Source organism: Zonotrichia albicollis, chromosome 19 (genome assembly GCF_047830755.1).
Source record: "Zonotrichia albicollis isolate bZonAlb1 chromosome 19, bZonAlb1.hap1, whole genome shotgun sequence".
NCBI lineage: Eukaryota > Metazoa > Chordata > Aves > Passeriformes > Passerellidae > Zonotrichia > Zonotrichia albicollis.
The window spans coordinates 6996309-7021787 of NC_133837.1; the positions used below are offsets into that span (position 1 = coordinate 6996309).

General features: G+C 47.5%; 1 protein-coding gene across 3 annotated transcripts in view; it reads right to left on the minus strand.

Moving 5' to 3' along the window:
* Positions 1–25479, minus strand: part of GAS7 (growth arrest specific 7) — an 80128-nt gene that overhangs the window by 17320 nt on the left and 37329 nt on the right. For all 3 annotated transcript variants that reach the window (XM_074555195.1, XM_074555194.1, XM_074555196.1), the window contains exons 3-8: positions 20652–20723; positions 19527–19612; positions 16225–16278; positions 7974–8063; positions 5333–5448; positions 2113–2187 (exon numbers count right to left, since the gene is read on the minus strand). In XM_074555195.1, the coding sequence (XP_074411296.1) occupies positions 2113–2187; positions 5333–5448; positions 7974–8063; positions 16225–16278; positions 19527–19612; positions 20652–20723 (493 nt within the window). The remainder of the gene's footprint in view (positions 1–2112; positions 2188–5332; positions 5449–7973; positions 8064–16224; positions 16279–19526; positions 19613–20651; positions 20724–25479) is intronic.

A 25479-nucleotide genomic window follows, 5' to 3' on the forward strand; every position in this document is an offset into this window, starting at 1 on the left:
CCAGATCCTTTACAACAGCCCAGACTGCTCCTAAAGCACCATAACCAAAACTACACTGTCCCCAGTACAGTGCAACTCCAGGGGCTAAACTGGTAACAGATTATTTTGTATCAGACACTCTTTCTTCTACATATTTCAATGTGATTGCCTTTTTAGACAACAGCATGAAGTTGTTGATGAATAAGCTTGTGATTCACTATAGCCAGATCCTTCTCCCACAAAGTGTTATGTAACTGTATCTTTCACATCCTGTAAAAGTATAAAACCCGCTGCTTTGTCCTCATTAAAATGCATCTTAGTTTTTTTTTTTTCAGTTAATTTCTCAATTTTAACACAAGAATTCTGAATTGCAACCTTTTCCTCAAGTTACACATACCAACCCTCCTAGCTCTGTCACATCTCTGGATACAGTAAATCCATAATTTCTTCTATTACAGGTTGTTCATTACAAAAACATTTTAAAACACCCTGGACTTAGGACAAACCCTTTGGGATGTCATTCCTCAGCTACTTTCTGCAGTTTAGTTTCTGTAAGCAGTGGGTTTTTCCTACCTAGTTTTTTGCACATTAAGCTTTATTTAGGCCACCATTTCTCTTGTCTGCCTACGAGAATCTCCCATCACAAAAAGCAACACTAAATAAAGAGCTGTGAGGCTTGACCTACTCTTTTACTCCATCACTGAAGGAATTTAGGTTGGCTTGGCATGGCTCTTTATGCATATACAACAATTGCATCTAATTTTTCCCCTAAGTGGAAGTTTGATGGTTTACTCCACCACTTTGCACAGGTTAAATAAAGCTGAATGATCTACAATTCCTGGCTCCTTCTATCTCTTCCCTATTCCCTATTCAAGGATAATGAGATTTGACTGTTCCTGATAGCCTGAAAAATCACCTGTCACCTGCAATCTCAAACTAATGATCTGTCACCTCTGATGCTGCTGCAAGGCCTTGAGTCCTCAAATGTGGTGTTCATCAGTTAAACAACTTAGACACACCTACAGAATATTCCTCCTTCCCTGAAGTCCTCTCTCACTGCCCATTTCCCACTGACACTACCCCTGTTATCTGGGAGAGCATCACTGGACAGTGCTCTCAGCTCCATGTCCTTTCCAGCTTTCTACTTCAACATTTCTTAGGCTTGAGTGTTCATTCCCTCTCTTTTCACCTACTTTGTTTCCTTCCCTTTCATTTTTTCAGTCATTCTCTCCTTTTCCCATTGGGGGTAGGAGAAAGTGGAAGGAAGATGTGGGAGGAAGTGGGCTTAGCTTTGCTAGATCAGCTGAGCATCCAGCCCTAAGGAGAAAGGAGGACAGAAACCATTCCCAGTGTAGGTGCTCAGGGCAGTAACAGCCCAGTTATCCTCTTGGAATTTCTGCCCTTGCCTCCTGGAAGCTGAGCAAAACACCTCATGCAGCTTCAGTGCCAAAGGTGAGGACAGTCATTTCCAGCTTTGGCCTTCAGTGCTCAGAGGGTTTGTGGTGAAACACACAGAGCCACCAAGTTCTGATCCCTCAGCAGTGGTGCCTTTGCATTAATACTGAAAAACTGCAATTCAGGCTGAGCTGCACTGCCTAATGTCTTCTTAATAACTTCCCAAGTGTGAAAATGTTGGAAATAAGCAGCAGTCTGCTGCTTTTCTTGAAGTGCCAGAACCCTGATGAGAAGAGACTTTTTTATCCTCCCTCTTGTCTGTGCTGCTCTGATTGTACCAGCATTGACCTTACACAGCTACTCTCAGTAGTGTGTATATATAGATATACATATATATTCTATATGTTCTTCCATTTTCAAAGTATTTTAGTACACACACATGCTAATCCTGGAAGGAACCAGTCCTGCCTACAACAAGGACAGCATATAAACCTGATTGGAAATGCAACATTTTATACACATATTCCTAAAAAACTTCTCAGTAACAACCTAAAAAAAAAAAAAACCCAAACAAACAACTCTGAAGCAATTACATCTTCCCTAACATGCCCAGGGTGCTAATCTAAATAAACCTCTACTCAGAGGGAGAGAGCTGGGGAAAATTACTTGTACCTGTGTGGGAGAAATGCCTTTTATATTAAAATTCGTCTTCTGTGAAATTCACAGAGACACACTTACCCTTCTTCCTGAGCAGCCAAGGAATTCTGAGACAGTTTGGACAGGTTCTTAGCATATTCCTCCTCAATCTTTATCCTACACTCACATACACACAGAGAGAAAATAAAAAGACAGCAGTAAGTAAGCTTTAAGGCAGAAACCCACACACATAATTTCAAGAAATTCTCTGCATTTTAACAGATTTTGCCACAGGAATTTTCCTTTCAGTTTCCAGGGCTTGGCAGCACTGGTTTGATGAGCAGTCTTCTCCCCCCATATGCTAAAAATGCAGAGGCAAGAGCAGGGCTATATGCAGGATGGCATGTGAGACAAAATTAGCTGAAGAAGCTCCAGTTCTGGAGAGCAAGTAACAAGGACAGAGTGTTTCTGCTCTGCTGTCTGCAAAACCAGGAGCACGTGCTTCAGTCTGCTGTGAAATGTGAGGCTGCACATCCTTGAGGCAAAAACGAAGGAGTGCAGCCACCCAGGAAAAACCCAGATGAGATTTGGGGGGATGAAGTGCACCTTCCTTGGGGACAGCAAATGCTTCCTGCTCTCTGTGATGGGTGACAATCGTGGCAGGGATGTGGCAGCAGCTTCTGGCACCAGCACATGGCTGGTGCAGCCCCTTCCTCTCACTCACTGCCCTGTGCTGGTCTTCACCCACCTGGAGGCACCAGGACAGGAGCTGAGCTTGCCAGGGGCAAGGGAGCAGAGCAGGAAAGGTGTGACAGTGCTCACAGGGGTCTGAGGATGGGGGAAGAGATGAGGATCTGACTCCGTGTTTCAGAAGGCTCATTTATTATTTTATGACATATATTAAGACTATACTAAAAGAATAGAAGAAAGGATTTCATCAGAAGGCTAGCTAAGAATAGAAAAAGAAGGAATGATAAAAGCTTGTCTCAGAGTCTCCAAGCCAGCTGACTGTGATTGGCCATTAATTAGAAACAACCACATGAGACCAATCACAGATGCACCTGTTGCATTCCACAGCAGCAGATAATCATGGTTTCCATTTTGTTCCTGAGGCTTCTCAGCTCCTCAAGAAGAAAAATCCTAAGAAAAGGATTTTCATAGAATGTGTCTGTGACAGAAAGGTGCTGCCACACAGCCCCACAGGGAGGAATGGGCCACTGTTGGTGCAGAGGGATGAGAATCCTGCCTGGAACCCTCTCCTGCTGCCAGTGAAACAACTGCAAGGTGCACATGCTCCCAGCCACAGCAAACACTTGTCTGTTCACTGGTTTTCAACCCAGCTTGCTCAACAGAACATTTCTGAGAGAACTGTGGGGTTCCCAGACAGAAAAACTCCTGATTCTGCGCCAGCTGTGCACAAAACCTGCTCTAAAGTGTCTTTATTTGTCCATGCACACAGCATCAGAAGGTGGGGTATTTCTGGCAGGCCCCTTTGCAGGAGCTGCTTCAGCAAGTGCCCTTTTGTGGGGCACATTTGAGATAAAAAGAAGTACTTTTTGTGCCCACACTCAAATAATTTCAGTCATGACATATTATGGTGGATGAAAAAAAACTAGAGAGCTGCAAAGGGAGGCGAAGATGATCTGATGTGACTGCCATGCAAGAAGGAACTAAATAGATTAAGACAACAGGGGGAACAGGGAGAAAAGGTGGTAGAGGATATCTGACAGACAGCTCCATAATTCCCACTAAGGGAAGACTGTGACTGAGTCTTTTTACACTGTTCCTCCAGATTAGGAGGGAACAATGGAATTATCAGACAACAGAAGCATAATTATTTTTCCTGTAGTGCAGAGACTGCAGAAATCTTCCATAAATTGCTCAGGCAAACAGTGAAAGGTGCATATATGGATCTGCTGAACATGGCAGAAATGAAATAATCTTTCTGTAACTTCCATCCAGACTCTGTTCACACTCAATTCCCAACAATTTTTTTTGTTCCCAGCACACAGTGGGTCTTTTCCTTCCTCTGCTGAGGACAGCCATGCCTCCCCACAGTGTCAGAGCTGCTCTCCTTGCTCTCTCTAATTTCACACCAACTTTCCTTTCCTCTTGAATGCCTCCTGCTTTTATTTCTGTCAAATTTCATTATATACTGCTTCCTTTGAAGAACCTTCCCCCTCTTTTCCCTTGCTATCGTAATTCTGCTTGCCTTCTCATCCTCTCCCTTAGTATTCCTATTTCTCAATTGCACTTTTAATGTTCCAGGTTGTTCTTTCTTCTACCTCTGGTAGAAGAAAGAACAACCTGGAACATTAAAAGGTTCCTTTTGTAGTATTTGTTCATTCCATTGGTCACACTCTAACTGCCTCTTGGATTATCTGATGTCAAAGACTACAGAAACCTCATGTGAGTGTATCTGCCACCATTATTGCCTGTGACACTTTGCATTTTCCCACTGCTGCCACATCCCTAGCCTGAAAATAAAGGTGAGAGGGAGAAACAAAACAAATTATAAATGAAACTATCTGCAAGTTCTGCCCAACTGAACTGCACCCTGAGAAGGCTCTGGGGAGAGCTCAGAGCTTCTGACAGTGCTTAAAGGAGAGATGGAGAGGGACTGGGGACAAGGGATGGAGGGACAGGACACAGGGAATGGTTCCCAGTGCCAGAGGGCAGGGATGGATGGGATTTTGGGAACTGGGAACTGTTCCCTGGCAGGGTGGGCAGGCCCTGGCACAGGGTGGCTGCCCCTGGATCCCTGGCAGTGCCCAAGGCCAGGCTGGACGGGGCTGGGAGCACCCTGGGACAGTGGGAGGTGTCCCTGGGACAGTGGGAGGTGTCCCTGCACTTACAGATGGCAAGGGGCTGGAATGAGATGATCTTTAATGTCCCTGCCATCCCAAACCATCCTTTGGTTCTGTAACCAATCTCAAAGTGATGTTTTTTTTAAATCTTCCTCTAGGAAACTGTGCCTATGCTCCATGTGAACAAACTGCTTCTGTACTTTTCAGACAAAATATTTCCCTTTTAAACATCACCTCCACTCTGCTTCTCTGCTGTTTATACTTTTTCCTTGAATCTGCTGCTTAAAACCTTCTTGGTTCCCTCTGACAGACAGCCTTAGTGCAATACAGCTCAGACAAGTGAGAGCTGGAGAAGCCTGGAAAGTGTGGATAACACTAAAGAAATATTAAATCTTCAGTAAGAACTTGCAGCAAACCTTTTATGCAGTTTAAGCCTTAACATATTTAAGGAATATCTAAATTGGGGAAAAAACAATTGCAATAAAGATTTAATTTGATAGCCAAGTGCTAATTACCTTTCTCGAACAAACTCTGCCATTTCTTTCTGCATTTGTTTCCCTTTAAGCTGCTTTTGAAGAAGAATTTCAAATCCCGACACTGTGTTGTTCCCTTGTGAGTCCTTCTTGTCTGCCTGAAAGAAATAAAAGGAAGTTCAGCAAAAACCTTTGGAGGCCAAACACCCACAGAGATTTGGCTCCCAGCAGTGGTGCCTGAGGGATCCTGCCCTTAGAGCAGCTGTGGCTACAACACCTCAGACCCTCTCAAAGAAATACCCCAACATCCTTCTTGCTCATTTTTTTTTAGTTTAAAAAGGGAAGTTTTACAATTATCTTTAGCCAGAAAAGGATGCTGTGGGGGCCAAAGCAGCAACCCTGCTGTCATTCCTGCCCAGCACCTTTCACAGCTGGGTAAGGTGAGCCCCAAGGGCTCAGCCTGCCCAATGCAGGAGCCCTGGAACAAGAGAACACAGCTGGGTAAGGTGAGCCCCAAGGGCTCAGCCTGCCCAATGCAGGAGCCCTGGAACAAGGGAACACTCCAGGGGCAGAGGGTAGGACAGGGCTGCTCCTCCCAGCCCTAAAACACCTTTAGCAGCCTGCCAACTGTGATTTTTACTGAGGAAAACCGAGCCAGTCTGCATAAATCTACTGTAAAACAAGGCAAACCCATCCCACAGATTGCCACCACACATCCCATTCCTCACTGCCTGTTTCTCACACAGCTCCTTGCTCCACTGGCTTCAACAACCAACACAGTTTTCTCTCTGCTTCCCTATTTCATTTCTTTCCCTCTTCCAACACCCAAACTCTCAGAGAACATCTCCCCCAGTGCTGCTCTGATCCCCCACGTGCTGCACAAGCAGCCAGAGGAAAATGCCAGATTAATCAAGGCAGGAGACTGGCAGGGTGCCCTGCCAGGCACCAGCAGGCTGAGCCAGTGGGAGAAGTGGAGATGGTGGAGGAAGGAGAATTGAGCTGTGGGCAGAGCATGACAAGGCCAAAGAGGAAATTCCTGCAAGCAGAGTTATGAGAGGATAAAAGTCTGCAAGAAGTAAGGAGCTGGGAGTAGAGTTTCACTGAAATCAGGATGTGACCAAGCCATGGAACCAAGCACAGGCTGAGCTTGAACAGGGAGGACCAAACAAGGCAGGAACTTTTGTGAGACATGTACAAAATAATCAGTCTGTACACCATTAATGACTTAGGGCCCGCTGGGATCAGAAGACTGAAAGGAACTGAAGAAATGTTGTGGTAACGTGACAATTTTCAAACATGTGTATTTTTTTTTCAGTGTATTTTAGCATTGCCCTGCCATCAGCACTGAGCAGGCACAAAGGGACATTCTGCTGGGTCTCCAACACTGACACTTTTTATTAAAAGGGAAACACTTCAACAACCAATAACTGAAAACACACATGACATTCCTAAAAGCTTCATTGCTGGTTCCTTTTGTAGTATTTGTTCATTCCATTATATTTTCCTCTCACTGCCCAGAAAAACATTCAGGTGAAAGGAAAGTTTTCCACTGGAAGACCATTTTCTATCATTTTCTATCAGCTCCACACTCCAAGGACCACAGCATCATTTTCATGTGACTCAGGAGCCTGAAAACAGACCTGGGCACAAGGGGGCACACACAGAACCAGCCATGGAAGACTCTGCATGCTCCAGGCTGCATTAAAACTACTCAAGCTATAAATTGGCCTGTCCCTCACAAACCTCACCCTACAAAGAAGGCATTCATTGTCTGACCTCTGGAATACCCTGTGGAGGGAGCTGTACAATTTAACAAAGAGCTTTTAACTTGCTTTAGAAGGGGCACCCCCTGCTTCCTTGTGCATCCCTGGCTCTCATGCTCTGGGAACACGGGAATCACATTCCCTGCCAGCCACTCTGCTATCCATGGAGCTGGGGTAAGTCCAGAGGAGGCCACTGAGCTGGAACACATCTGCTCTGGAGACAGGCTGAGAAATGGAGGCTGCTCAGCCTGGAGAGGAGAAGGCTCTGGGGAGAGCTCAGAGCCCCTTGCAGGGACTCAAGGGGCTCCAGGAGAGATGGAGAGGGACTGGGGACAAGGGATGGAAGGACAGGACACAGGGAATGGCTTCCCACTGCCAGAGGGCAGGGATGGATGGGATATTGGTAAGGAATTCTTCCCTGTGAGGGTGGGGAGGCCCCAGAGCAGCTGTGGCTGCCCCTGGATCCCTGGAAGTGTCCAAGCCAGGATGGAGCTTGGAGCAGACTGAGACAATGGAAGGTGTCCCTGCCATGGCAGGGGTGGAACAGGGTGGGTTTTAAGATCCCTTCCAACCCAAACCAGTCTGGGATTGTGGGATTCTATTCCCTTCCTCCTGCACTGCCCTTTTGCCTGTGCTATTTTGAAATATGTGGCTTCTCCTACATCCTCCCTATTTCCTGAGCAAATCCATCTCCTGGGAACTGCCCTTGCCTTTCCTTCTCTGACGGATCAGCCACATCTCAGACTGGTCAGATGTTTCCAGGAGATCTTCCCTGGCATCCCCAGTCTCTGTGGTACTCCCTGAACACACTGTATCTCAGCCCAAATTCTCCTTTACCTTGTAGCACAAATCAAGCTGTTTATTCCACTTTCTTGGAAGCTCTGGAGCTGCATGTGGCATGTGGCTGGCTGCCCACTTACCCAGAAATAATCACAGTAGCTCCACTCTGAAGGTTTCAGCAACTGCTGCTCTGGCATTACGTCAGGGTGGGGGAAAGTCACACAGTTGATCTGTTAAAAAAAATACAAAAGCGAAAAAAAAGGAGAGTTAGACAGTAATGAAATGTAGCTGTTAATGAGAAATACGTAAATAAAAAGTTATATCCATCAGAAAATCCGCAGTGAAGGCATGCCAGGGCAGAAAAACTGCTTGTTGCATGGAAACAGCCAAGTATTCCCAGAATGCTGCTTTCTGCAGGCAGGAGTGTTGGCTCAGAGGGAAATCAACTACCCATTGCACATGAGGAAAACCTGCTGCATTTGGAAAGCACCACGAAGGGAGTTCTCCCAAATCCCTGAAAACTGTGATGTGAAACACCCTGAGCACCAGAGAGCACTGTCAGTGCAAAACACCCTTGGCTATGCCATCTCCTACAGGATGCTAAAAAAAAGGAATTATTGTATCAGTGCACAGCCCTTCAATCTGTGTCTAAGACCTTTTCAGATGGAAGTGATGCTCTGGGTAGAAAGGAGCAGGGGCTCTCTGGAGCCATGAACCTTCAGTGTTCACAGAGATCAGTCAGACAGGACTCATCACACGCTCATTAAACAACAGCATCAGAAAATCCAAGCACTCATTAAGCTATCCCAGTGGAACACTGCAGCCTGCTAACAGCACAGTGAAGGCAATGAGCACCACAGCTACAGCAGAACATTCTGCAGAACAACCCTGGACACAGCTGAGCCTCCCAGAGCAAGCACCAGCACGAGTCAGAGCTCAGTGCCAGTTTGTAATGCTCACCTCAAATCCCTGCTGGGCAGATTCCCCAAAATCAGCCCCTCTCAGGCTCATGGGAACACTAAAAGCACTTGATTCATCAAGGGATCAAGAGGTATTGGGGTTGGGATGTCACAGATGTATCTGTATGGGGGTGGGGGTTTGTTTTGGATCAGTTAACTCACAGGAAATCCACACAAATCTGTGGGTAGGGTTAGCACAGCTGCACAGGCAGACCCAAAGGCATGCAGTCAATCTGCCTCTGGGCTATCCAGAGAGGATCAGAAAGGATGTGGCTGCTGACACAGCACAAACCCACCACTCCAGAGCACAGCAGACAAAGCCTTCAGCTGATACAAGCTGCTCCTACAAACCCACACTGGTTCTGCTGCCTCTGCCCAGGCTGGAGCTTCAGCAGCTGCCCTGTAACAGTGCAGGAGCTTGCTCCACATAAACCACCCTGCCAGAGCTTGCCAAGCCCATCCCAAAGCAGGCTGAGCACCCTGAACCTGTGCTGTCTTTGGCTGTCACCTCAGCTAGATCCTAAACCATGTGTCTTGCCTTCCAGCTCCCACCAGGCTCCAAACTGACCTGAAAGTCAGAAAACTGGGCTCTGCAGGCAGTGACCATGCACTGGGGACCCTGCACCTCCAACCAGAGCCAGAATCTCCAGCCAGAGGCACAATGTCCAGTCAGAGCTGGCATCTCCAGCCAGAGCTGGCATCTTCAGCCAGCCAGAACCAGCATCTCCAGCCAGAGCCAGCACCCTCAACCAGAGCAGGCACCTCCATCCAACTATGGAATTTTTATAGTATTTTTAGAGTTTCGAAAATTTTCAGAGCTGGCCTCCACTGGCCACAGGGTGCCAAGCACAGCCAGCACTGCAAACACCTTCCCTGTTCCCTTGGATTCCCCAGCAGAAGAGTCATGCACCAGCTCAGTTGAGAGCAGGATGGCCATGCTCTAACCAACTGCATCTCCCAGGTGTGTTCTGCAGCCTTTAACAGAAGTCTGGCCATCACAGAGTCATAGAAATATAGAATATCTTGAGTTGGATCATTGTGTTGTGGCACTGCACACCAGGACAGGGAGGTGATCTGCCGTGAGTGGCACAGGAGTTGTATCCTGCAGCTGAAAAATCTGCAAAGAGAACCAGCATGGGAAATTCCCACTCCCTGCTAAAGGCAGTGCCTGTTTCACAAAAACTGAATCTGTGTCAGCTGGAAGCTGCTGATTAGAGATGTGACAGTGAGTGTCCATGTCCTGAAGCAATAACCACAGAGTCACTGGAAAGGCCAGGGCTGGACTGGTGACAGTGTCTCACTGCAGTGCACAGAACTCCAGGAATGCAGCAGCAAGTGGAACAGTGAGTGTGCACATCAGCAGCTGATGAAAGCAGGGTTAATTCAAGTGTTTCTCAAAGTTTTAGGAATAAATCAAAATATTCTTCACTTCTCTAAAGGCTGAATTGTCTGGAAATGATGCTGAATTGTCTGGGAAGAGTCATGAGGCCATTAGGGTCTAGTATCACTTTTAAAAGGGAATTGGTGCCAGAATCAAAAAATAAACTCAGAAGCTTTTACAATCTTAAAAACAAACACAGAAACAAAAATATTATGGTAAACAGAATTTAAATCTTTTTACACTAAGTCCCAGCAGGGGGCATGAAAATTTTCTAAACTCTAGAAATACTACTAAAAATTCCATAGGACTACACAGGTAATCCTCTTTCTTTCCTTTCATTACCCCAGATTGCTTACACTCAAACAAGAGCTCTTGGATTGGTATTTCCCAGCATTTCTAAAACCTCCCAGCATTTCCCAGCAGGAGGGGAACACCAGGCTGGCACTGAGCAGCAGTGGTGTGACAATGTGGCATTCCCTCCTCTGAAATGCTCCTTTTCTTGCCTCTAAAAGCAATGAGAGCTGAAAAAACTGCACTCAGCTTCACCAGCTTGGTGCCACTGATGAGCTGAGTGATGTGAGGACAGCCAAAGCACCTGGGATGATGTCCCCATGTTTGACAGCTCCATTAGTCCCATGGACAGTGACACTCCATGCCAAGGAGCACTGCCCTCACTAATTTTGAGAGATCACACTTTGCTCACATCCCTGAGAGCTGTCCAGGCTCCATGCAAGCTCCAAATCCAAACCTGTGGCACTGTGGATATTTGAATAATGCTGACTTGCCAGCAAGGCCTAACAAAAGCTTGCAGAAGGTGACTATTAGAGCTGTAATTGCCAGGAAGAAACAAAACAAATTAAAACAGGTCTCTCAGATAATGATGGAATCACAGAGCATGAAGAGAAAACAAGGTGTGATGACCTGCATTGCATTCCCACAAGCTCCACTGGGACAGGTGAGGTGATAATCAGTCTCACCATGATATTAAGTTCTTATGCAGCCTCTTTGTCAAAATAATGGCTATTGTCAGCTTGCAACAAAGCAAAATTAATAACAAGACAGCAGCAGGGTAAAACCCCAAGGAAGAGCTGAACAAACCTGCCAGGGGACAGCAGCTTGTCTTTCCAGCTGCCATGGGCCAGGAGTGGCACCAGAAAACCTGTCTGGGAGCCACTGGATTAAAGGGGACAGCAGGATCAGAGTCAGAGAAGGAAAAAAAAACACAGTGACAAACAAAGCTTGGTGGAGGACACACACAGAGGGGATCAAACAAGCAGCACAAATGCATTTCTCTTGACAAGCTGTGTGCCAAACTCGATGGATTAAAATACTTTTGCTTGCATACAGATCATGAGCAAATGCAATTATACCCTTAACAGCTGAATATTCCAGCTCCTATTTCCCACAAGGAACTGGCAATAATGACAAAATGAGCTGTTTATGGTGTAGGTAACTCTTAATTATGTCTGAGACACAAAAGGGTGACAGAAGAGGAACAGACCCAGGGAGCCAGGTGAATGCACAGGATTTGCACAGGAACAACAAACTTTGTTGGACTGGACATGCACATTAATCTCCTGGATTTCAGAGTCTCTACAGGCTTTGAAGTCACTCACCAGTAAATGAGACATTGCCAAGCAACAAGAATAAAACACGAATAATTTGATCAAAGCTTAGATAATCAACTACATGTTTATTACATCAGTCACAACATAAATAAATGAGCAGAGAGCAGGAGAACTTACTGTGCCACACTCACGTGATTAAAGCAGGGCAACATTTTTGCTTATCTCTTCAACTTAAAAATGCACATTACTTTTTGATTTCTACACATTCTCAGCACCTTAAACACAGAAGAGCTGTCCCAGATTGCCTCACTTCAGTATGTTCTTTACAATTTCAGCTGACACCCAAAAAGTACAACATCCAACACCGAGCTCATATGGCAAATGGAACCATTTGGGTAAAAAAAAAGCCAAATGCAAAGGCTGGAGAAGGGCTTGGGCAGCCTGAACTCTCCCCAGACAGGGAAGCCCAGAAATGCCTAGGCTGTGTCTGGGCAGCTTCAACACCATGAGTTTGCCCTGGGTTTTAGCTCTGGTAGGGTGATGCTGCAGCTATGGTACCACAGAAGGGAAGAACAGACAATTCAAGTCCTCACTGTTAACAAATCCATTGATTCCTTCCTATTTCAAAGGAAAGATTCTGCCAAAAGTGTGGAGGAGCCCTCTCCACTCGGTCTATCTGTAGAATGGTTCAGAGATAATTCAGGCCCCTGCCCAACCAGGGCTTTTGTGACAGTATCTACCATAGTCAGCCCCAGGGCACAGGGGGAACATGGGCTGAACCTGTGCTCATCACAGCCCTGTGTGTGTCACACTTGCCAGACACAGAGCAGAGAGCAGGAAATCCCAAGTTCCTGTGCACAGGCTGCCCCTCTTCCCATCTGCAGCACTGTTCACTGACGTGGCCAGCACATGCAATCCAAACACCAGCATTTTCCAGGTCCTGCACTATCCCAACAAGGCACGAGAGAATTTTGAAGAAAAAAACCCACACTCAGAAATACCTTATAATCAGGCAGCTTTCCTGCTCTTCCAAGTAAGACACAGCTCTGTTCCTCAGGTGAAATCTCCCTGTACATTCTGCATTTAACTCTCCTTCACCTATTGTAAATATCTCCAGCTTCCACAGACCAGAGGCTTCAGGAATCAGCCAGCAAACCATCCAGCCTTAAAACAGCAAGTGCACCTTGAAATTAATTGTAAAACCAGCAAAGACCACACATCTGCAGTTTCATAACTCTGATATACCCAGCTGGAGTTTCTCCTCCAAAGAAGATGGAAGACCATGTCAGTAACATTCACTGACCAAAGAGAAAACACCAGATTATTCTGGTTGGTTGCACACAGATGGGAAATACTCCAGCACCACCTGCCTTGAGGGTTTCCAGAAGCTGTGCTGCTAAATGCCACTTGGATGCAGAAGAGGCAGATGCATCCTGAGGAAGATGCTCCCACTCCTCTGCTGAAGGTGATGACGCAGCAGCAGCTTGGCTGGACATCACCTGATGTCTGCAGCTTGTGTGCCACAGGATTTCGCTTTGAAGAGAGGTTTCCTGGACCAAAAGCCTCAAAGTAGATCACAGAATTCCCCTCTGCAAGAAGAGGTTGTGCCTGAGCACAGCTACAGAGCGAGGAAAAGCATCTGACAGCAAGCTAAGGACATGCCCTGCAGCTCTGCTGAGCAGAACATCAGCTTGAGTGGCACTGAGCACACAGAACCTCCTAGGAGACAGTGAAAAACACTTCCACTGTTTTACAGTTTACACTCCTTATGAGATTCATTTTTCACAATGCTGCCTTGATGGAGGCAATGGCTTGGAGCAAACAGCTGTTAAAATTAGCTTATTTTTGTCTATCTGATTCATCCCACTTGAAAGCTTTGGGCTTCTGCAGGAGAAACGCACAGCCAGTGACCCTGACATAACACACAGTTTGCTTTGCAGATGTTACCTGATGGCACATGGGACAGCAAATATGGAAAGTCACCCTGACAGAACAGCCTGAGCCCTCAGCCCTGTAAGGAACAGGGACTGCAGAAAACAAGCTCTCCTCCTCTTGTGCTCATGCACCCCACCCTGTGTGACCATGACTAGTCCCTCTGGACACAATGCTCAGCCCATGATTTATCTCAACCCCCCAATCTGAGCAGGCAGGAGCTGCTTTCAAGGGCTGGGACATGTCTCCTGCCCCAGCCACTGCAGCCCTGGAACAGCTGATTCTCCCAGACATCTACAAAAATGCCTGAACATCCAGATTTGTACTTGCTTCAAAGCACACCACGCTCTCAAAATACCAATTACCAGTACTAACATTGGTAACAACCTATTTTTATAACTAAAATCACTGATTAAAGTGGTTTTTTTTTCAAAAACTGTTGAAGATTTCCCCCTCCTGCCCCAGAACACTGTACCTGCATGGCAGTGGCTGACTCACATCTCAGTCAGAGACACTTCTATGTGCTCCTTTTGAGCCCTGGTCTCTGTCACCAGCAACCCAGCCCACTAATGAATAAATCTGCAGGCTGCACGTGACAAAGCAGACAACAATCTCCTTCTCATAGTAACACTAACAAGGATGTATAATTTTAAATTATTCCTTTTGTTCTCAGGGACTTGATACCCTGCCAATACTTGCAGCTGCAAGAATTGCCTCTCTTTTATTGCCGAAAATTAATTTATCTGTTCATTTCTTCTGATTTCCCTTTGAATAAAACTTTCTATTACTAGCCACTTTCATTCATCTATTTTGATTTCCCTTCTGGTTTTAATCACCTGTCCTGCACTGAAGAGCTCACAAGTGCTAATTGTGTTCCAGATGAGGTCACCAAGCACACTAAAGTTATTAATGTCTGTAAAGTGAGATACATCATACAACTGAGAACATTTCCATTCATAACACAGAATCATAGGATGGCTTAGGCTGGAAGGAACATTAAAGCCCATCTTGTTCACCCCTCTGCCATGGCAAGGACACCTTCCACTATCCCAAATTGCTCCAAGCCCATTCCAACCTGGCCAACACTAGCAGGGATCCAGGGGCAGCCAGAGCTGTACCAGGGCCTCCCCGCCCTCACAGGGAAGAATTTCTTCCTACTAGCTAACCTAAATCTTCTTTCTTTCAATTTTAAACTTCTCCCTGTCCTGTCACTACATGTTCTTGTAAAAAGTCTCATCATTGAGCCAGTTATACTTAATTATGAAGACTAAAAGTAAATGTAAGATTAACTTCACGCTGAAATATAGAACATTTGCCTGTACTTTCCATCAGAAATCTTTAATTGGACACTCTGGCACAAGAAACTTCCTAGACACCTCAAATACAGATTGGGAAAAAAAAAAATCTTGCTGTCTGTCTTCCTTTAACTCTTCAGTCCTTCTCCCAGTACACTGTTGTGGAGATGATCAGATGAGGAAGTTTTTTCAGGACACCTGGTCAGAGTGCCAGGCACCTCTTCAGGCACCGCCATTACCTCCTGCTTATCCTGGAACCACCACTATTCCACGGAAAACCTCACCTGGACCCCAGCATAGGGCAGCAATCCCAAACCCTGCGTGAGTTTAGCGGCGATTGAACACCAAAACGCTGCGGGGGCAGGATGCTGCGGCACGGGGTGCCCAGCACGGATCCCCGGGGCAGGATGCTGCGGCACGGGGTGCCCAGCACGGATCCCCGGGGTAGGATTCTCCGGCACGGGATCCCTGCGGTGCCCCAATGCCCGGTGCCCAGCACGGATCCCCGGGGCAGGATGCTCCGGCACGAGGTGCCCAGCACGGAATCCCCGCGGTCCCCCCAGCCCCGGTGCCTGATGCTCAGCATGGAATGGCCCGCGGTCCCCCATTCCCACTGCCTGGAATCCCCGCGCTTGCCCAGCTCCGGTGCTCATCACGGAATCCCCGCGGTCCCCCAGCCTCGGTGCCCAGCATGGAATGCTCGCGGCTCCCCATTTCCACTGCCCAGAATCCCCGCGGTCCCCCAGTCCCAGTGCCCATCGCGGAATCTCCGCAGCGCCGGTGCCCATCACGGAATCCCCGCGGTTGCGAAGCCCGGTGCCCAGCATGGGATGCCCGCGGTTCCCCATCCCCACTGCCCGGAATCCCTGCGGCTCCCCTAGTCGCAGAATACCCCCAGCCCCGGTGCCCAGCACGGAATCCCCGCGGTCCCCTAGTCGCGGTATCCGGTGCCCAGCATGGAATCCCCGCAGACCCGGTGCCCATCACAGAATCCCGCGGTCCTGCAATCCCGGTGCTCTGCACGGAACCCCGCAGCCCCGATGCCCATCACGAACCTTCCGCGGTCCCCCAGTCCCGGTGCCCAGCACGGAATCCCCGCGGCCCCCCAGTCCCAGTACCCGGTGCCCATCACGGAATCCCCGCGGTCCCGGTGCCCATCACGAACCCCCCGCGGTTCCCCAGCCCCGGTGCCCACCATGAATCCCCCAGCCCCGGTGCCCATCACGAACCCCCCCAGCCCCGTGCCCCGCTCTCACCGTCAGGCTGCTCTCCTTGCTCTGCCGCCGCGGCGCCGCCGGGGAGCCCGGGCTCTGCGGAGGGAAGCGGAGCACATCATCGCGGCCGCTCTCGGAGCCCAGCATGGCTGCGCGGGGCGTGGAGAGGCGGGTCCCATGGCTCGGCTCGGCTCGGCTCGGCTCGGCCCGGGAGGCAGGCAGGGACGGAGGGAGGGGGAGCTGCGGGAGGCCCCGGCTCGCTGCTCCGCCTCTCCCGCCCCCGCCGAAACGAACGCGGCGCCGGGGCTGGGACGGTGGCACCAAGAGTGCCCTGCCACGCCGTGGGATGGTGGCGTGACACCCCCCTGAGGACAGGGACAACAGTCTTGGTGTCCCATGGGTGGCACTTTGCTTTGCTGGGTGCGAGAATGGGGACAGGGATGGGGACAGCCACTGCTGGGGACACTGCTGGACACCACCACTGATGGTGACAGTGTCCTGCCATCAGGCAGCTCCTACCTGTCTGTGGAATGATGGCATCATATACCCCTAGGGTCAGGGACACAAATGTGCCCCAGTGCCCCCTGTCCCTGCCGCAGGTCCCTGGTGGGGCTCAGATGCTGTGACTGCTCCTGGCATCATCTGGGACTCCCACCCCAAATCCCACCCGGTGCTCGTCCTGGGACTCCACACCCAGCAGCAGCAAGGTGCCAGCACCACACACGTGCAGTTCCGCGGCTGTTCTGCTGTCCCCTTGGTGGCAGTTGCGACAACTTGAACGGGCAGCATTTAGCTGCTCTCTAGGAAGCCATAAACAAGGTCTGGCTGAGTGCCCAGCACAGCATAGCTCCGCGTTGTTCTCAGTTGTGGCTTTTCCCCCCACCCCCTGACCTGTTTCCAAGAAATGTGGCTGAGCTTGCTGGAGGGACCTTGCCAGCATTTGTTTGCATGGTGGCTGCTGCCCAGGCCCAAGAAAGCATCCTGGCCAAAGCTTAGGAGCTGCTCCACAGTGGGAGACAGCCCGTGCCAGGAACAGACAAGGAAGCAGTCAAAGCAGAGCAGCTTAGGATGGCCCAAGACACACAAGGAGAGAGAGAGACGGGCCAAAAAGACTTTGAGGGGTATGCAGAACAGCTTCTTGCAACCACAGGTTTATGGTCAGATGCTTTCCTTACTCAGGACTCTTCTGCAGAAGCTGCCTCAGCCCCCAGGAAAAGCAGCTTCCCAAGAGGGCGTAGACACAAGCTGTTCTGAGAATTAATGCCACCAGCAGCCAGTCAGGGATTCACAACTAATTCAAAGCAGGTTCAAAGCAGGGATGAAGCCAGGAGTTCAGTTTGGAAAAACCTGTAATAAAGGAGCAGTGGAAAGAAAGTACCATGGAGGCGATGAAGGGAGTGAGAAAAGCCATGAGAGGGATTTCTGACAGGCTGATGCTTGAGTCAGCCGAGCAAAGACTGCAAAGGCTGAGAGAGCCTGGAGAAGAGAAGGCTCCAGGAAGACCTCAGTGGAAACTTTCAGTACATGAGGTCAGTCTACAAAAAGCTGGAGAGACAGGCTTTGTCCTTGTGGACAAAGGCCTGGAGTGATAGAAAAAGGAGGAATGGCTTCCCACTGACAGAGGGCAGGGTTAGATGGGACAGGAGGAAGAAATTTTCCTCTGTGAGGCCCTGGCACAGGGTGCCCAGAGCAGCTGTGGCTGCCCCTGGATCCCTGGCAGTGCCCAAGGCTGGGCTGGACAGGGCTTAGAGCAGCCTGGGACAGTAGAAGGTGTCCCTGCCATGGCAGGGGTGACACTGGATGGGCTTCAGAGTCTCTTCCACCTGAACCATTCTGTGACTCCTCATGTATCTCAGATGTAAATTTGAGTATAAAGGTGTCTGTGAATTTGAGTAAGACTCAGCAGTGTAAAAACAGAGGGTGGCAAATGTTGCTACAAAGGAAATTCTGCAGAAGTTAATCTGTGTTCCATGCCAACTACAAAAACATGGGAGTCAGATGCCTTGAGAAATTAATTTATTTTGTTTTTGCAAAAGGATTCACAAGGGACTTTTTGAAGGAAGTCACAGCCTACAAGATTCTCTGGGTTCTCTGAGGGAGTCACAGTAGATATGTGGACAGGGGTGTCTGCTAATGCACTACATCAGATTCTAAAATGCTTCTGACCTAGTTTAGGTGCTCACTGTCTCCAGCCCAGGCAAACTGCTCAGAGAAACAGCAGCACAGGGAGTTAGTACAAGATGTTTGATGTAGAAGAAACAGAGAATCCAAAGAGCTGGACTGTATAATGAGAAATGCCATTAATCTAAACCAGGAATACTGACCGAGGTGAAAGGAACCACTTACGAGTCAGCATGTGAGAAAAGAGGGTCAAGGCAAAGTGGGACCATTGTCAGACAACACAAAACTTAGCCCAAGAAACAGAGAATGTCAGAGACACTGAGAGCACCAGGCAGGCCAGGTCCACATGGCAGCAGCCCACCAACCAAACCAACCAGGCATTTCCCCAGGGGTATTTAGCATTGTGAAAGGAATCACCACTTTCATAGAGAAAGGAAACAGAAAAGTCAGGTCTGGGACCACTGGGGGAAACGCCAGAGGGTGGGGAAGTGTGATCCACCAGCTGTGGCAGTCACATGGTCATATGGGGATGTTTTGGCAGGGAGCAAAGAGTTTCATGGGAGGAGCTGGAAGAGGGCCCTGTGCTGCATCTGCATCCCCACATCTGTGGGGAAGAATTTCCCAGGGATATGACGTGTTGCAAGCAAAAGCACAGAGATATTTATTGGAAATTTGGACAAAGGCAAGGGAGGTGCACAGGTCAGCATCCTGTAGGTTAACTCGGGGTGATGTGCTGGGTGAGGCACTGAGGAGGGGCTGTGAAAGGACAGGCCAGAGTGGATGAAGTCATTGAGAAAAAAGCTTTGGATGAATTCTTTGTGAATACTGTCTTTGGGAGGGAAAGCTGGAGCTGCAGGAAAATACAATGAGATACAGACATGGGCGGATGTGCAAATGTAAAGAGAGGACTGTGCTGGACACAGGCCCAGGGTTCAGGCTGGAGTGGCAGAAAAATTCATAGGGTTGCTAATAGTGACTGAAGTGGCCTGGTGGATTTTTCAGAAAGGAGTGATAGGACAAAAATGCCAAAGGATCTTGGCTTTTTTTACAGTTTTACCAGCTGGACACAAAGCCTAACTATACTACACACAACAAATCTGTCTGATCTGAGAGTTTCTAAAAGAAAATGACCTCTTGACTTCTTGCTCTGGGTGGATTCCTCAACTACTTAGAAACCCATTTATTCTTGGATCCTGCTGTTTGGCTTTTCCCCAGAAGCTTACCTGGGTGTCCCCACTGGGCTTTCGGAGGCTCGTGTGACCCGAGTCGAGCTGGTGCACTGGGGACCCAGAGATGTAGTAGCCATTCACTGCAAGAACAGAGGGACAGTTAGCAGGCTTGCTGCTGATGGCCAGTGAAATTTAAGATTTAAATTTAAAAATTAATCCCATATGCACAAATTTAAAAATTAATCCCATAACTGAATTTGCAGATATAGATCACAGTGTTTAAGGCTTAATTGTATTTCTCATTACCCTACTGTGATTTGATGGGTAATAGATTAAACATTTTTCTGAGTGGAGTGTGTTTTGCCCATGACCATAATGAGTGATGTCTCCCTGCCCTTATCCCAACCCTTTTGTTGTAGTTTTCACCCCCATCCACCTGAGGAAAAGAGTGACAGAGTGGCTTGCTGGGCACCTGGCATCCACTAAAAGTACTGGTCCAAGGGAGTTTTCATGTCAAGAAAGCAAGCCTTGCAAGATGTTTCTGATTCCTGGAACTATAAATTGCGTTTTCTTTTTAATATACTGAGTAATGCTCAAACTAGTGTTGAAACAAGATACTCAACTACATTATAAATCCTTTGGTCACAATGAAATACACAATCTTCACACAAACTACTAGGAGGGAAAGCTCCACCGTGTTTGCTCTGCTACACTCTCACAACCATGTAGGCTGGAGAAGAGAAGGGTCTGGGGAGACATTAGAGCCTGACAGGGATACAGGAGAGCCAGAAAGGGACATTAGGCAGGAGTCTGGAGTGACAGGACAAGGAGCAATGGCTTTAAGCTGTGGGACGATAGACTGAGATCAGAGATTAAGAGACAATCTGTGAGGGTGGTGAGGCCCTGGCACAGGGTGCCCAGAGAAGCTGTGGCTGCCCCTGGATGCCTGGAAGTGTCCAAGGCCAGGCTTGGAGCATATTCCATCACCTGGGACAGTGGAAGGTGTCCCTGCAATGGCAGGTGGGTGGAATGAGACGATCTTTAAGGTCCCCTCCAACCTGAACCATTCCATGATTCTATATGTCCATCAAGTCTCTCTCCCACTGTATCACAGCACTCTCCTTTGCTTTGCTGAATGGTGGAGGAGCAGATTCAGCCAGGCACAGCATCAGACAGTACCTGCAGAACTCTTCTGTGACACAGGGCTCTTGGGAGTGCCCGGCACACTGCTCGGCCGCTCCCACGTCGTTTCTGTGAAGGGAAACACCAGTGTCAGGCTGATGGAGGCTTTGGTACACATACCAGAGTTTATACCAGTGGTCTGACCCTCACTGCCCTCTGAACCAGGTTCGCACCCTGTGAGGAAGATGCCTGCACCTCCCTGCCCTTCCTCTCTCCCCTCATCTCTTCCTGCCACAGCTGCCAGCTGGGCTGGGTGGAGACAGAGCAGGCTGAAGCTGCATCACTGGTTCTTCCAGGTCACTGCCTGGGAACACTCACCTGGCTGCACTGGCTGCCTTTCCAGCTGCACTGAAGCTAGCCCAGCCTGGGCACTGCCTGCAGCCCACTGTGGGCACTGCCAGGTGCCAGCCTTGGTCCTCAGCCTGGGGACAGAGTGCCTCTGCCCCTGCTCTCTCCATGGAAGGCAGCTGTGAGTGACTCACAGATGTGCTTTCAGCCATACACACAAGACTTGGCACCTTTTTTCCCCCCAAAAAAATTATTTCCCTGGAAAATTTCCTTTTTTCCACTCAAGTCACTTAGCAGCTGGAAGATGCAAGCGTTTGTCACACCAGCTGTGACACTCCAAAGGCTGCTGTTGCTGCTTTCCCCCCTCAGTTGGCTCTGTAGTTTTACCTTTCTGCTCCTTTTCTCAGCAAATGGAAAATTGATTTTGACCACATGCTGAAGACAGAAGATTTAAGTGCAAAACTTTTTAGAAGTTGTGAGCAGAAGACAGTGGAGTGAGAGCAGCACCATCCACAGAAGTCCAGCCAGGAAGCCCAAGGAACCATTCCTTTTGAATGCACATCTCAGTTCCCAATCAACTAAACAAAACTGATTGCCAGATGGTATCAATAAGAAAATTAGCAAGTCATAATAGTCATAATAAGAAAATTAGCAAGTAAAAAAGTCTGGGGACTACTTTGGTTGCTTCATTTGAAACTGCTGTTTCCCAAATCCCAATCAGCAACCATCTAATTCTGCCAAAGCCTGAAACCCTGCACCTGTGTCAATATTCTGGATGAACATGGTCAGGAAGTGATGGAGGAGAGCCCTTGAGGATTTTAGAGCTGGCAGTGAACACCTCTCTCAGGGCAAAAAAGTCTTCCTGTCCTGGGTCAGTGCTTATTTAGGCATCAAGCAGGATGTTAATATGATTCAAGAACCGTAAAAAAACTATTTTTACATATAGATTTATGCACATATGTATATACATATATGTATTTATATGCATATAAATGTCTATGTGTGTATATATATGCACAGAAGTGTCCTCAAGGGTTGTGTGAGGTTCCTTATTTCAGAAAGAACTCAGGATTACAGATCCCAAATGGAAGCAGGTGCCACCCACACACCTGTACATGCCCTGGCACTCCCCATCCTTCCCCTCTCACCCCCTCCCTAAGCCACAGCATGCTTCTGACTGCAAAGAAAAATACTTTGAGCTTTTTCTTCCATTACAAGTGCAAAACCTGAACTAGAAGCTTTGCTGAATCACAAGGGAATATTTAAATTTTAGCTTGTTTTTGTGAACTGGGTAGTAAGTAAATAAATTCCATGCTAGGTCAATAAAGAAGCACTGAGAAGTGTCTTAACTAAACAGAAGCAAAATCAAATGCAAAGAGTTGTCTTTTATGAGTCAGCTTGTCTTGGCTTACAATCCACAAGTGCATGGTTAAATAAATTCTAATTTCCATTTACTGTAAGGCAAAGGTAAATAACAGTACCCAGGTGTGTGGTGGTGTTCACAGGAGTCCCAGGACGAGAGAAGAGATGAGAATCTTGACTCCATGTTTCAGAAGGCTGATTTATTATTTTATGATAAAAAGAAAATTTTATACTAAAACTATACTAAAAGAATAGAAGAAAGGATTTAATCAGAAAGCTAGCAAGGAAAGGAAAGGAATGATAACATAATCTTGTGACTGACCAGAGAGTCTGAGACACCTGGACTGTGATTGGCCATTAATTAGAAACAACCACATGAGACCAATCAAAGATGCACCTGTTGCATTCCACAGTAGCAGATAATATTTGTTTAAATTTAGTTTCTGAGGCCTCTCAGCTTCTCAGGAGAAAAAATCCTAGTGAAAGGATTTTTCAGAAAATATGTCCGTGACACAGGTGTCTTGTAGATTATTTTTATTTTAAAATGTTGATTAATTAATAATGTGAGTTGAGATTTGTGGGAAGGGACTGTGATGCCCACTAATGCTGAGCCCCAGTGCAGTCAGTGAAGAAATGTTTTTTTGCCAGCACTGACTTTGATGTTAGCAGTAAAACAAGCTACCTTCCTATTTGGCTTGGGGGTTTCACACTTGTCTCCAGCACTTTTGAGACCCTGCAGAGGAATGCACCTAAAAACCCACCAAATATATATGAAATGTAATTAATTGGTTAAAGAGCTGTGGCTCAGTCAGCCAGAGCATGGTGCTAATAAATGAAGGTTGTGGGTTTGATCCCTGTATGGGCCATTCACTCCAGAGCTGGACTCCATGATCCTTGGGGGCCCTTCCAACTCAGAATGTTCTGGGATTCTGTGACAATCACCAGCTGCTCCTTGTAACTGGTCTCTGCTCTGCCTGCTGGCTGTTGTGGAGCTGCTGTGCCTCATTCCTCCCCTGTGCCACACAGAGGACCCAGACACATAACTTGAGGGCAGAAAATTCACACATGAAAGAGCAGTGCCCAGCCGTTAGCAGATTTGTGAATCCAATCCAAAGCATGCAGTGTCTTGACAAATTTTCCAAAATAAAATGACTTTGGAGTTAAGCACGTTGGAAAACAAAGAAAAAAACCCAATGCTATAAAATGCATTAAATAGAAAAAACATCTTTAATTAGGTAGGAAATGAACAAGAGTGTTTTAACTCCATTTATTTTGAGCATTAGGAGGAAAAAAAACCTCCTTCTGTGCAGGGATTATTGTGGCAGCTCAAGCAAGGACAGGAACTAATCTGGATCAGGACTGCATGGCTGGAATGCCATCTACTGGAAGCAACTACGTTTACCAAGGTAAAACTGTGACATTACAGATTTCTCTGCAGCTCAGTCATGATTAGAAGTGAGAGTGGGGATTAGAAGTGAGTGGGGGGAGATGGCTTTTTTTTTTACAGAGACAAAGAGAAGGCTTGTTGAGAGAGAATGCACTGTCTGATCCAGCAAAGGCACAGTCCTGTCTGGGACTACCAGCACAATCCTGGTGCTTGGAAAATCAGAAGGCTGCTTGTAACCCTGTGGCAAAACAGTGATCATGGCTTAAAGGACAGATTCCATACTGGCCCAGATTTTACATCCCCCACAGTTTTCCCCAGAGGATGTTCCAGTCAAGCTGCAGCCTTGCACTCTGGGTGCAACTTAGCACTGGCAGACCAGCACCAACAAGTTCTGTCCTTCCTCCCTGATCAGCCACACGCTAATTAGACTATTTAGGCAGTGTGGGTCAGGAATAACCAGCAGTTTCCTTGAGAGAGATGACCCAGCAGACAATTCTCGACTGTGAAGGAGGGCTGCGAACAAAAACAAGTACTGCAGCCCTGCGAGATCCCCAAGGCCAGGGCCAGGAGCCATCTGGTCTGGTGGAACGTGTCCCCTGCAGGGAGCTGGCACAAGGTCCCTTCCAACCCAAGCCACTCTGTGGCTCTGTGGAATTGAGTTAGTGAACAGCAAGGCAGGAGAAAACCACTTGTTAAAACTGCAATGACGTAGTAAAAGGAAAAACAATTATGAGATCCAAGCTCCAGCGGCCAATGGAACCAGAGAGGGTTTTCACAGAAGTGGAGAAACATTTCCTACCAGAGGAAAAGTGGAAACCTTTGTGGTGTTTGGGGGGAGCAAGTTCACTCCTGTTTGGCAGAATGAGAAATGACATGATGTGTCAGAGAGCCACACACTCTGGGAATTGTGTTCTGAGAATATCCTGAAGCAGACAATTTTTGTGATCACACCATGACTGCTGAAGAATGAATTGTTAGTCCCTCTTCCATGAATTCAGCAACACTCTAAGCTCAAAGGAGCTGCTTTCCAGTTTGAACATTCATCATCAGCCAGACATCAGGGCTTTATGTACCAGCACAATCCCTCACAAATGTGCTTATATTCCTTTCATTTTAGTACCTCAGCATGGTGTCACGTGTAGTTCCATTTCTGGAGCTAAATGCTCCATAGTTTCATTATGGAGCCATGGAGAAGGCACCATGCAGGAGTTCCTGAATTGTTGTGTCCACGTGGAATGGAGAGGTGCTTGTCACCACCTCCACAGCACAGGAAAAGCTGCTGACAAGAGCTCTCACTTGATCTTTCAAAATGATTACTGGGATATCCACCATGCCCCTCCTTTTGCAAACACCATGTGACAAAAGGGAGCCCTTCACTGAAGGCTTAGCAGGGATAATAATGCTATTTCCAGCACTTTCTGAGACACGCTTTGTTTTTCTAGGTTTTAGGCCACTTTACCAAGGCAGCTTCCTATAACCACCCTTTAGCTGTATCAGAGGGAAATGTTATTGAAACATTTTAACTGTATGAGAAAAAACATGTAATAAAAATGCTTGACATCTCTTTGGTGTCTCCACAGATGACTTAATCTTTGAGCTGCAGTTCATAAGTTTAGCTGGAGCAGGAGCTGACCATAGCTGGTGAGGCATGAATAAAACCCCTCAACTCAGAGAACTTCCAAGAAAATGACCTCTTTCAGCCACACATTTCAGGACTGACCCAGAACTTCTGTTGCAGGTAGCATTTCACTAATGATGCTTGTGAAGATAAGAATATATGGACTTTAA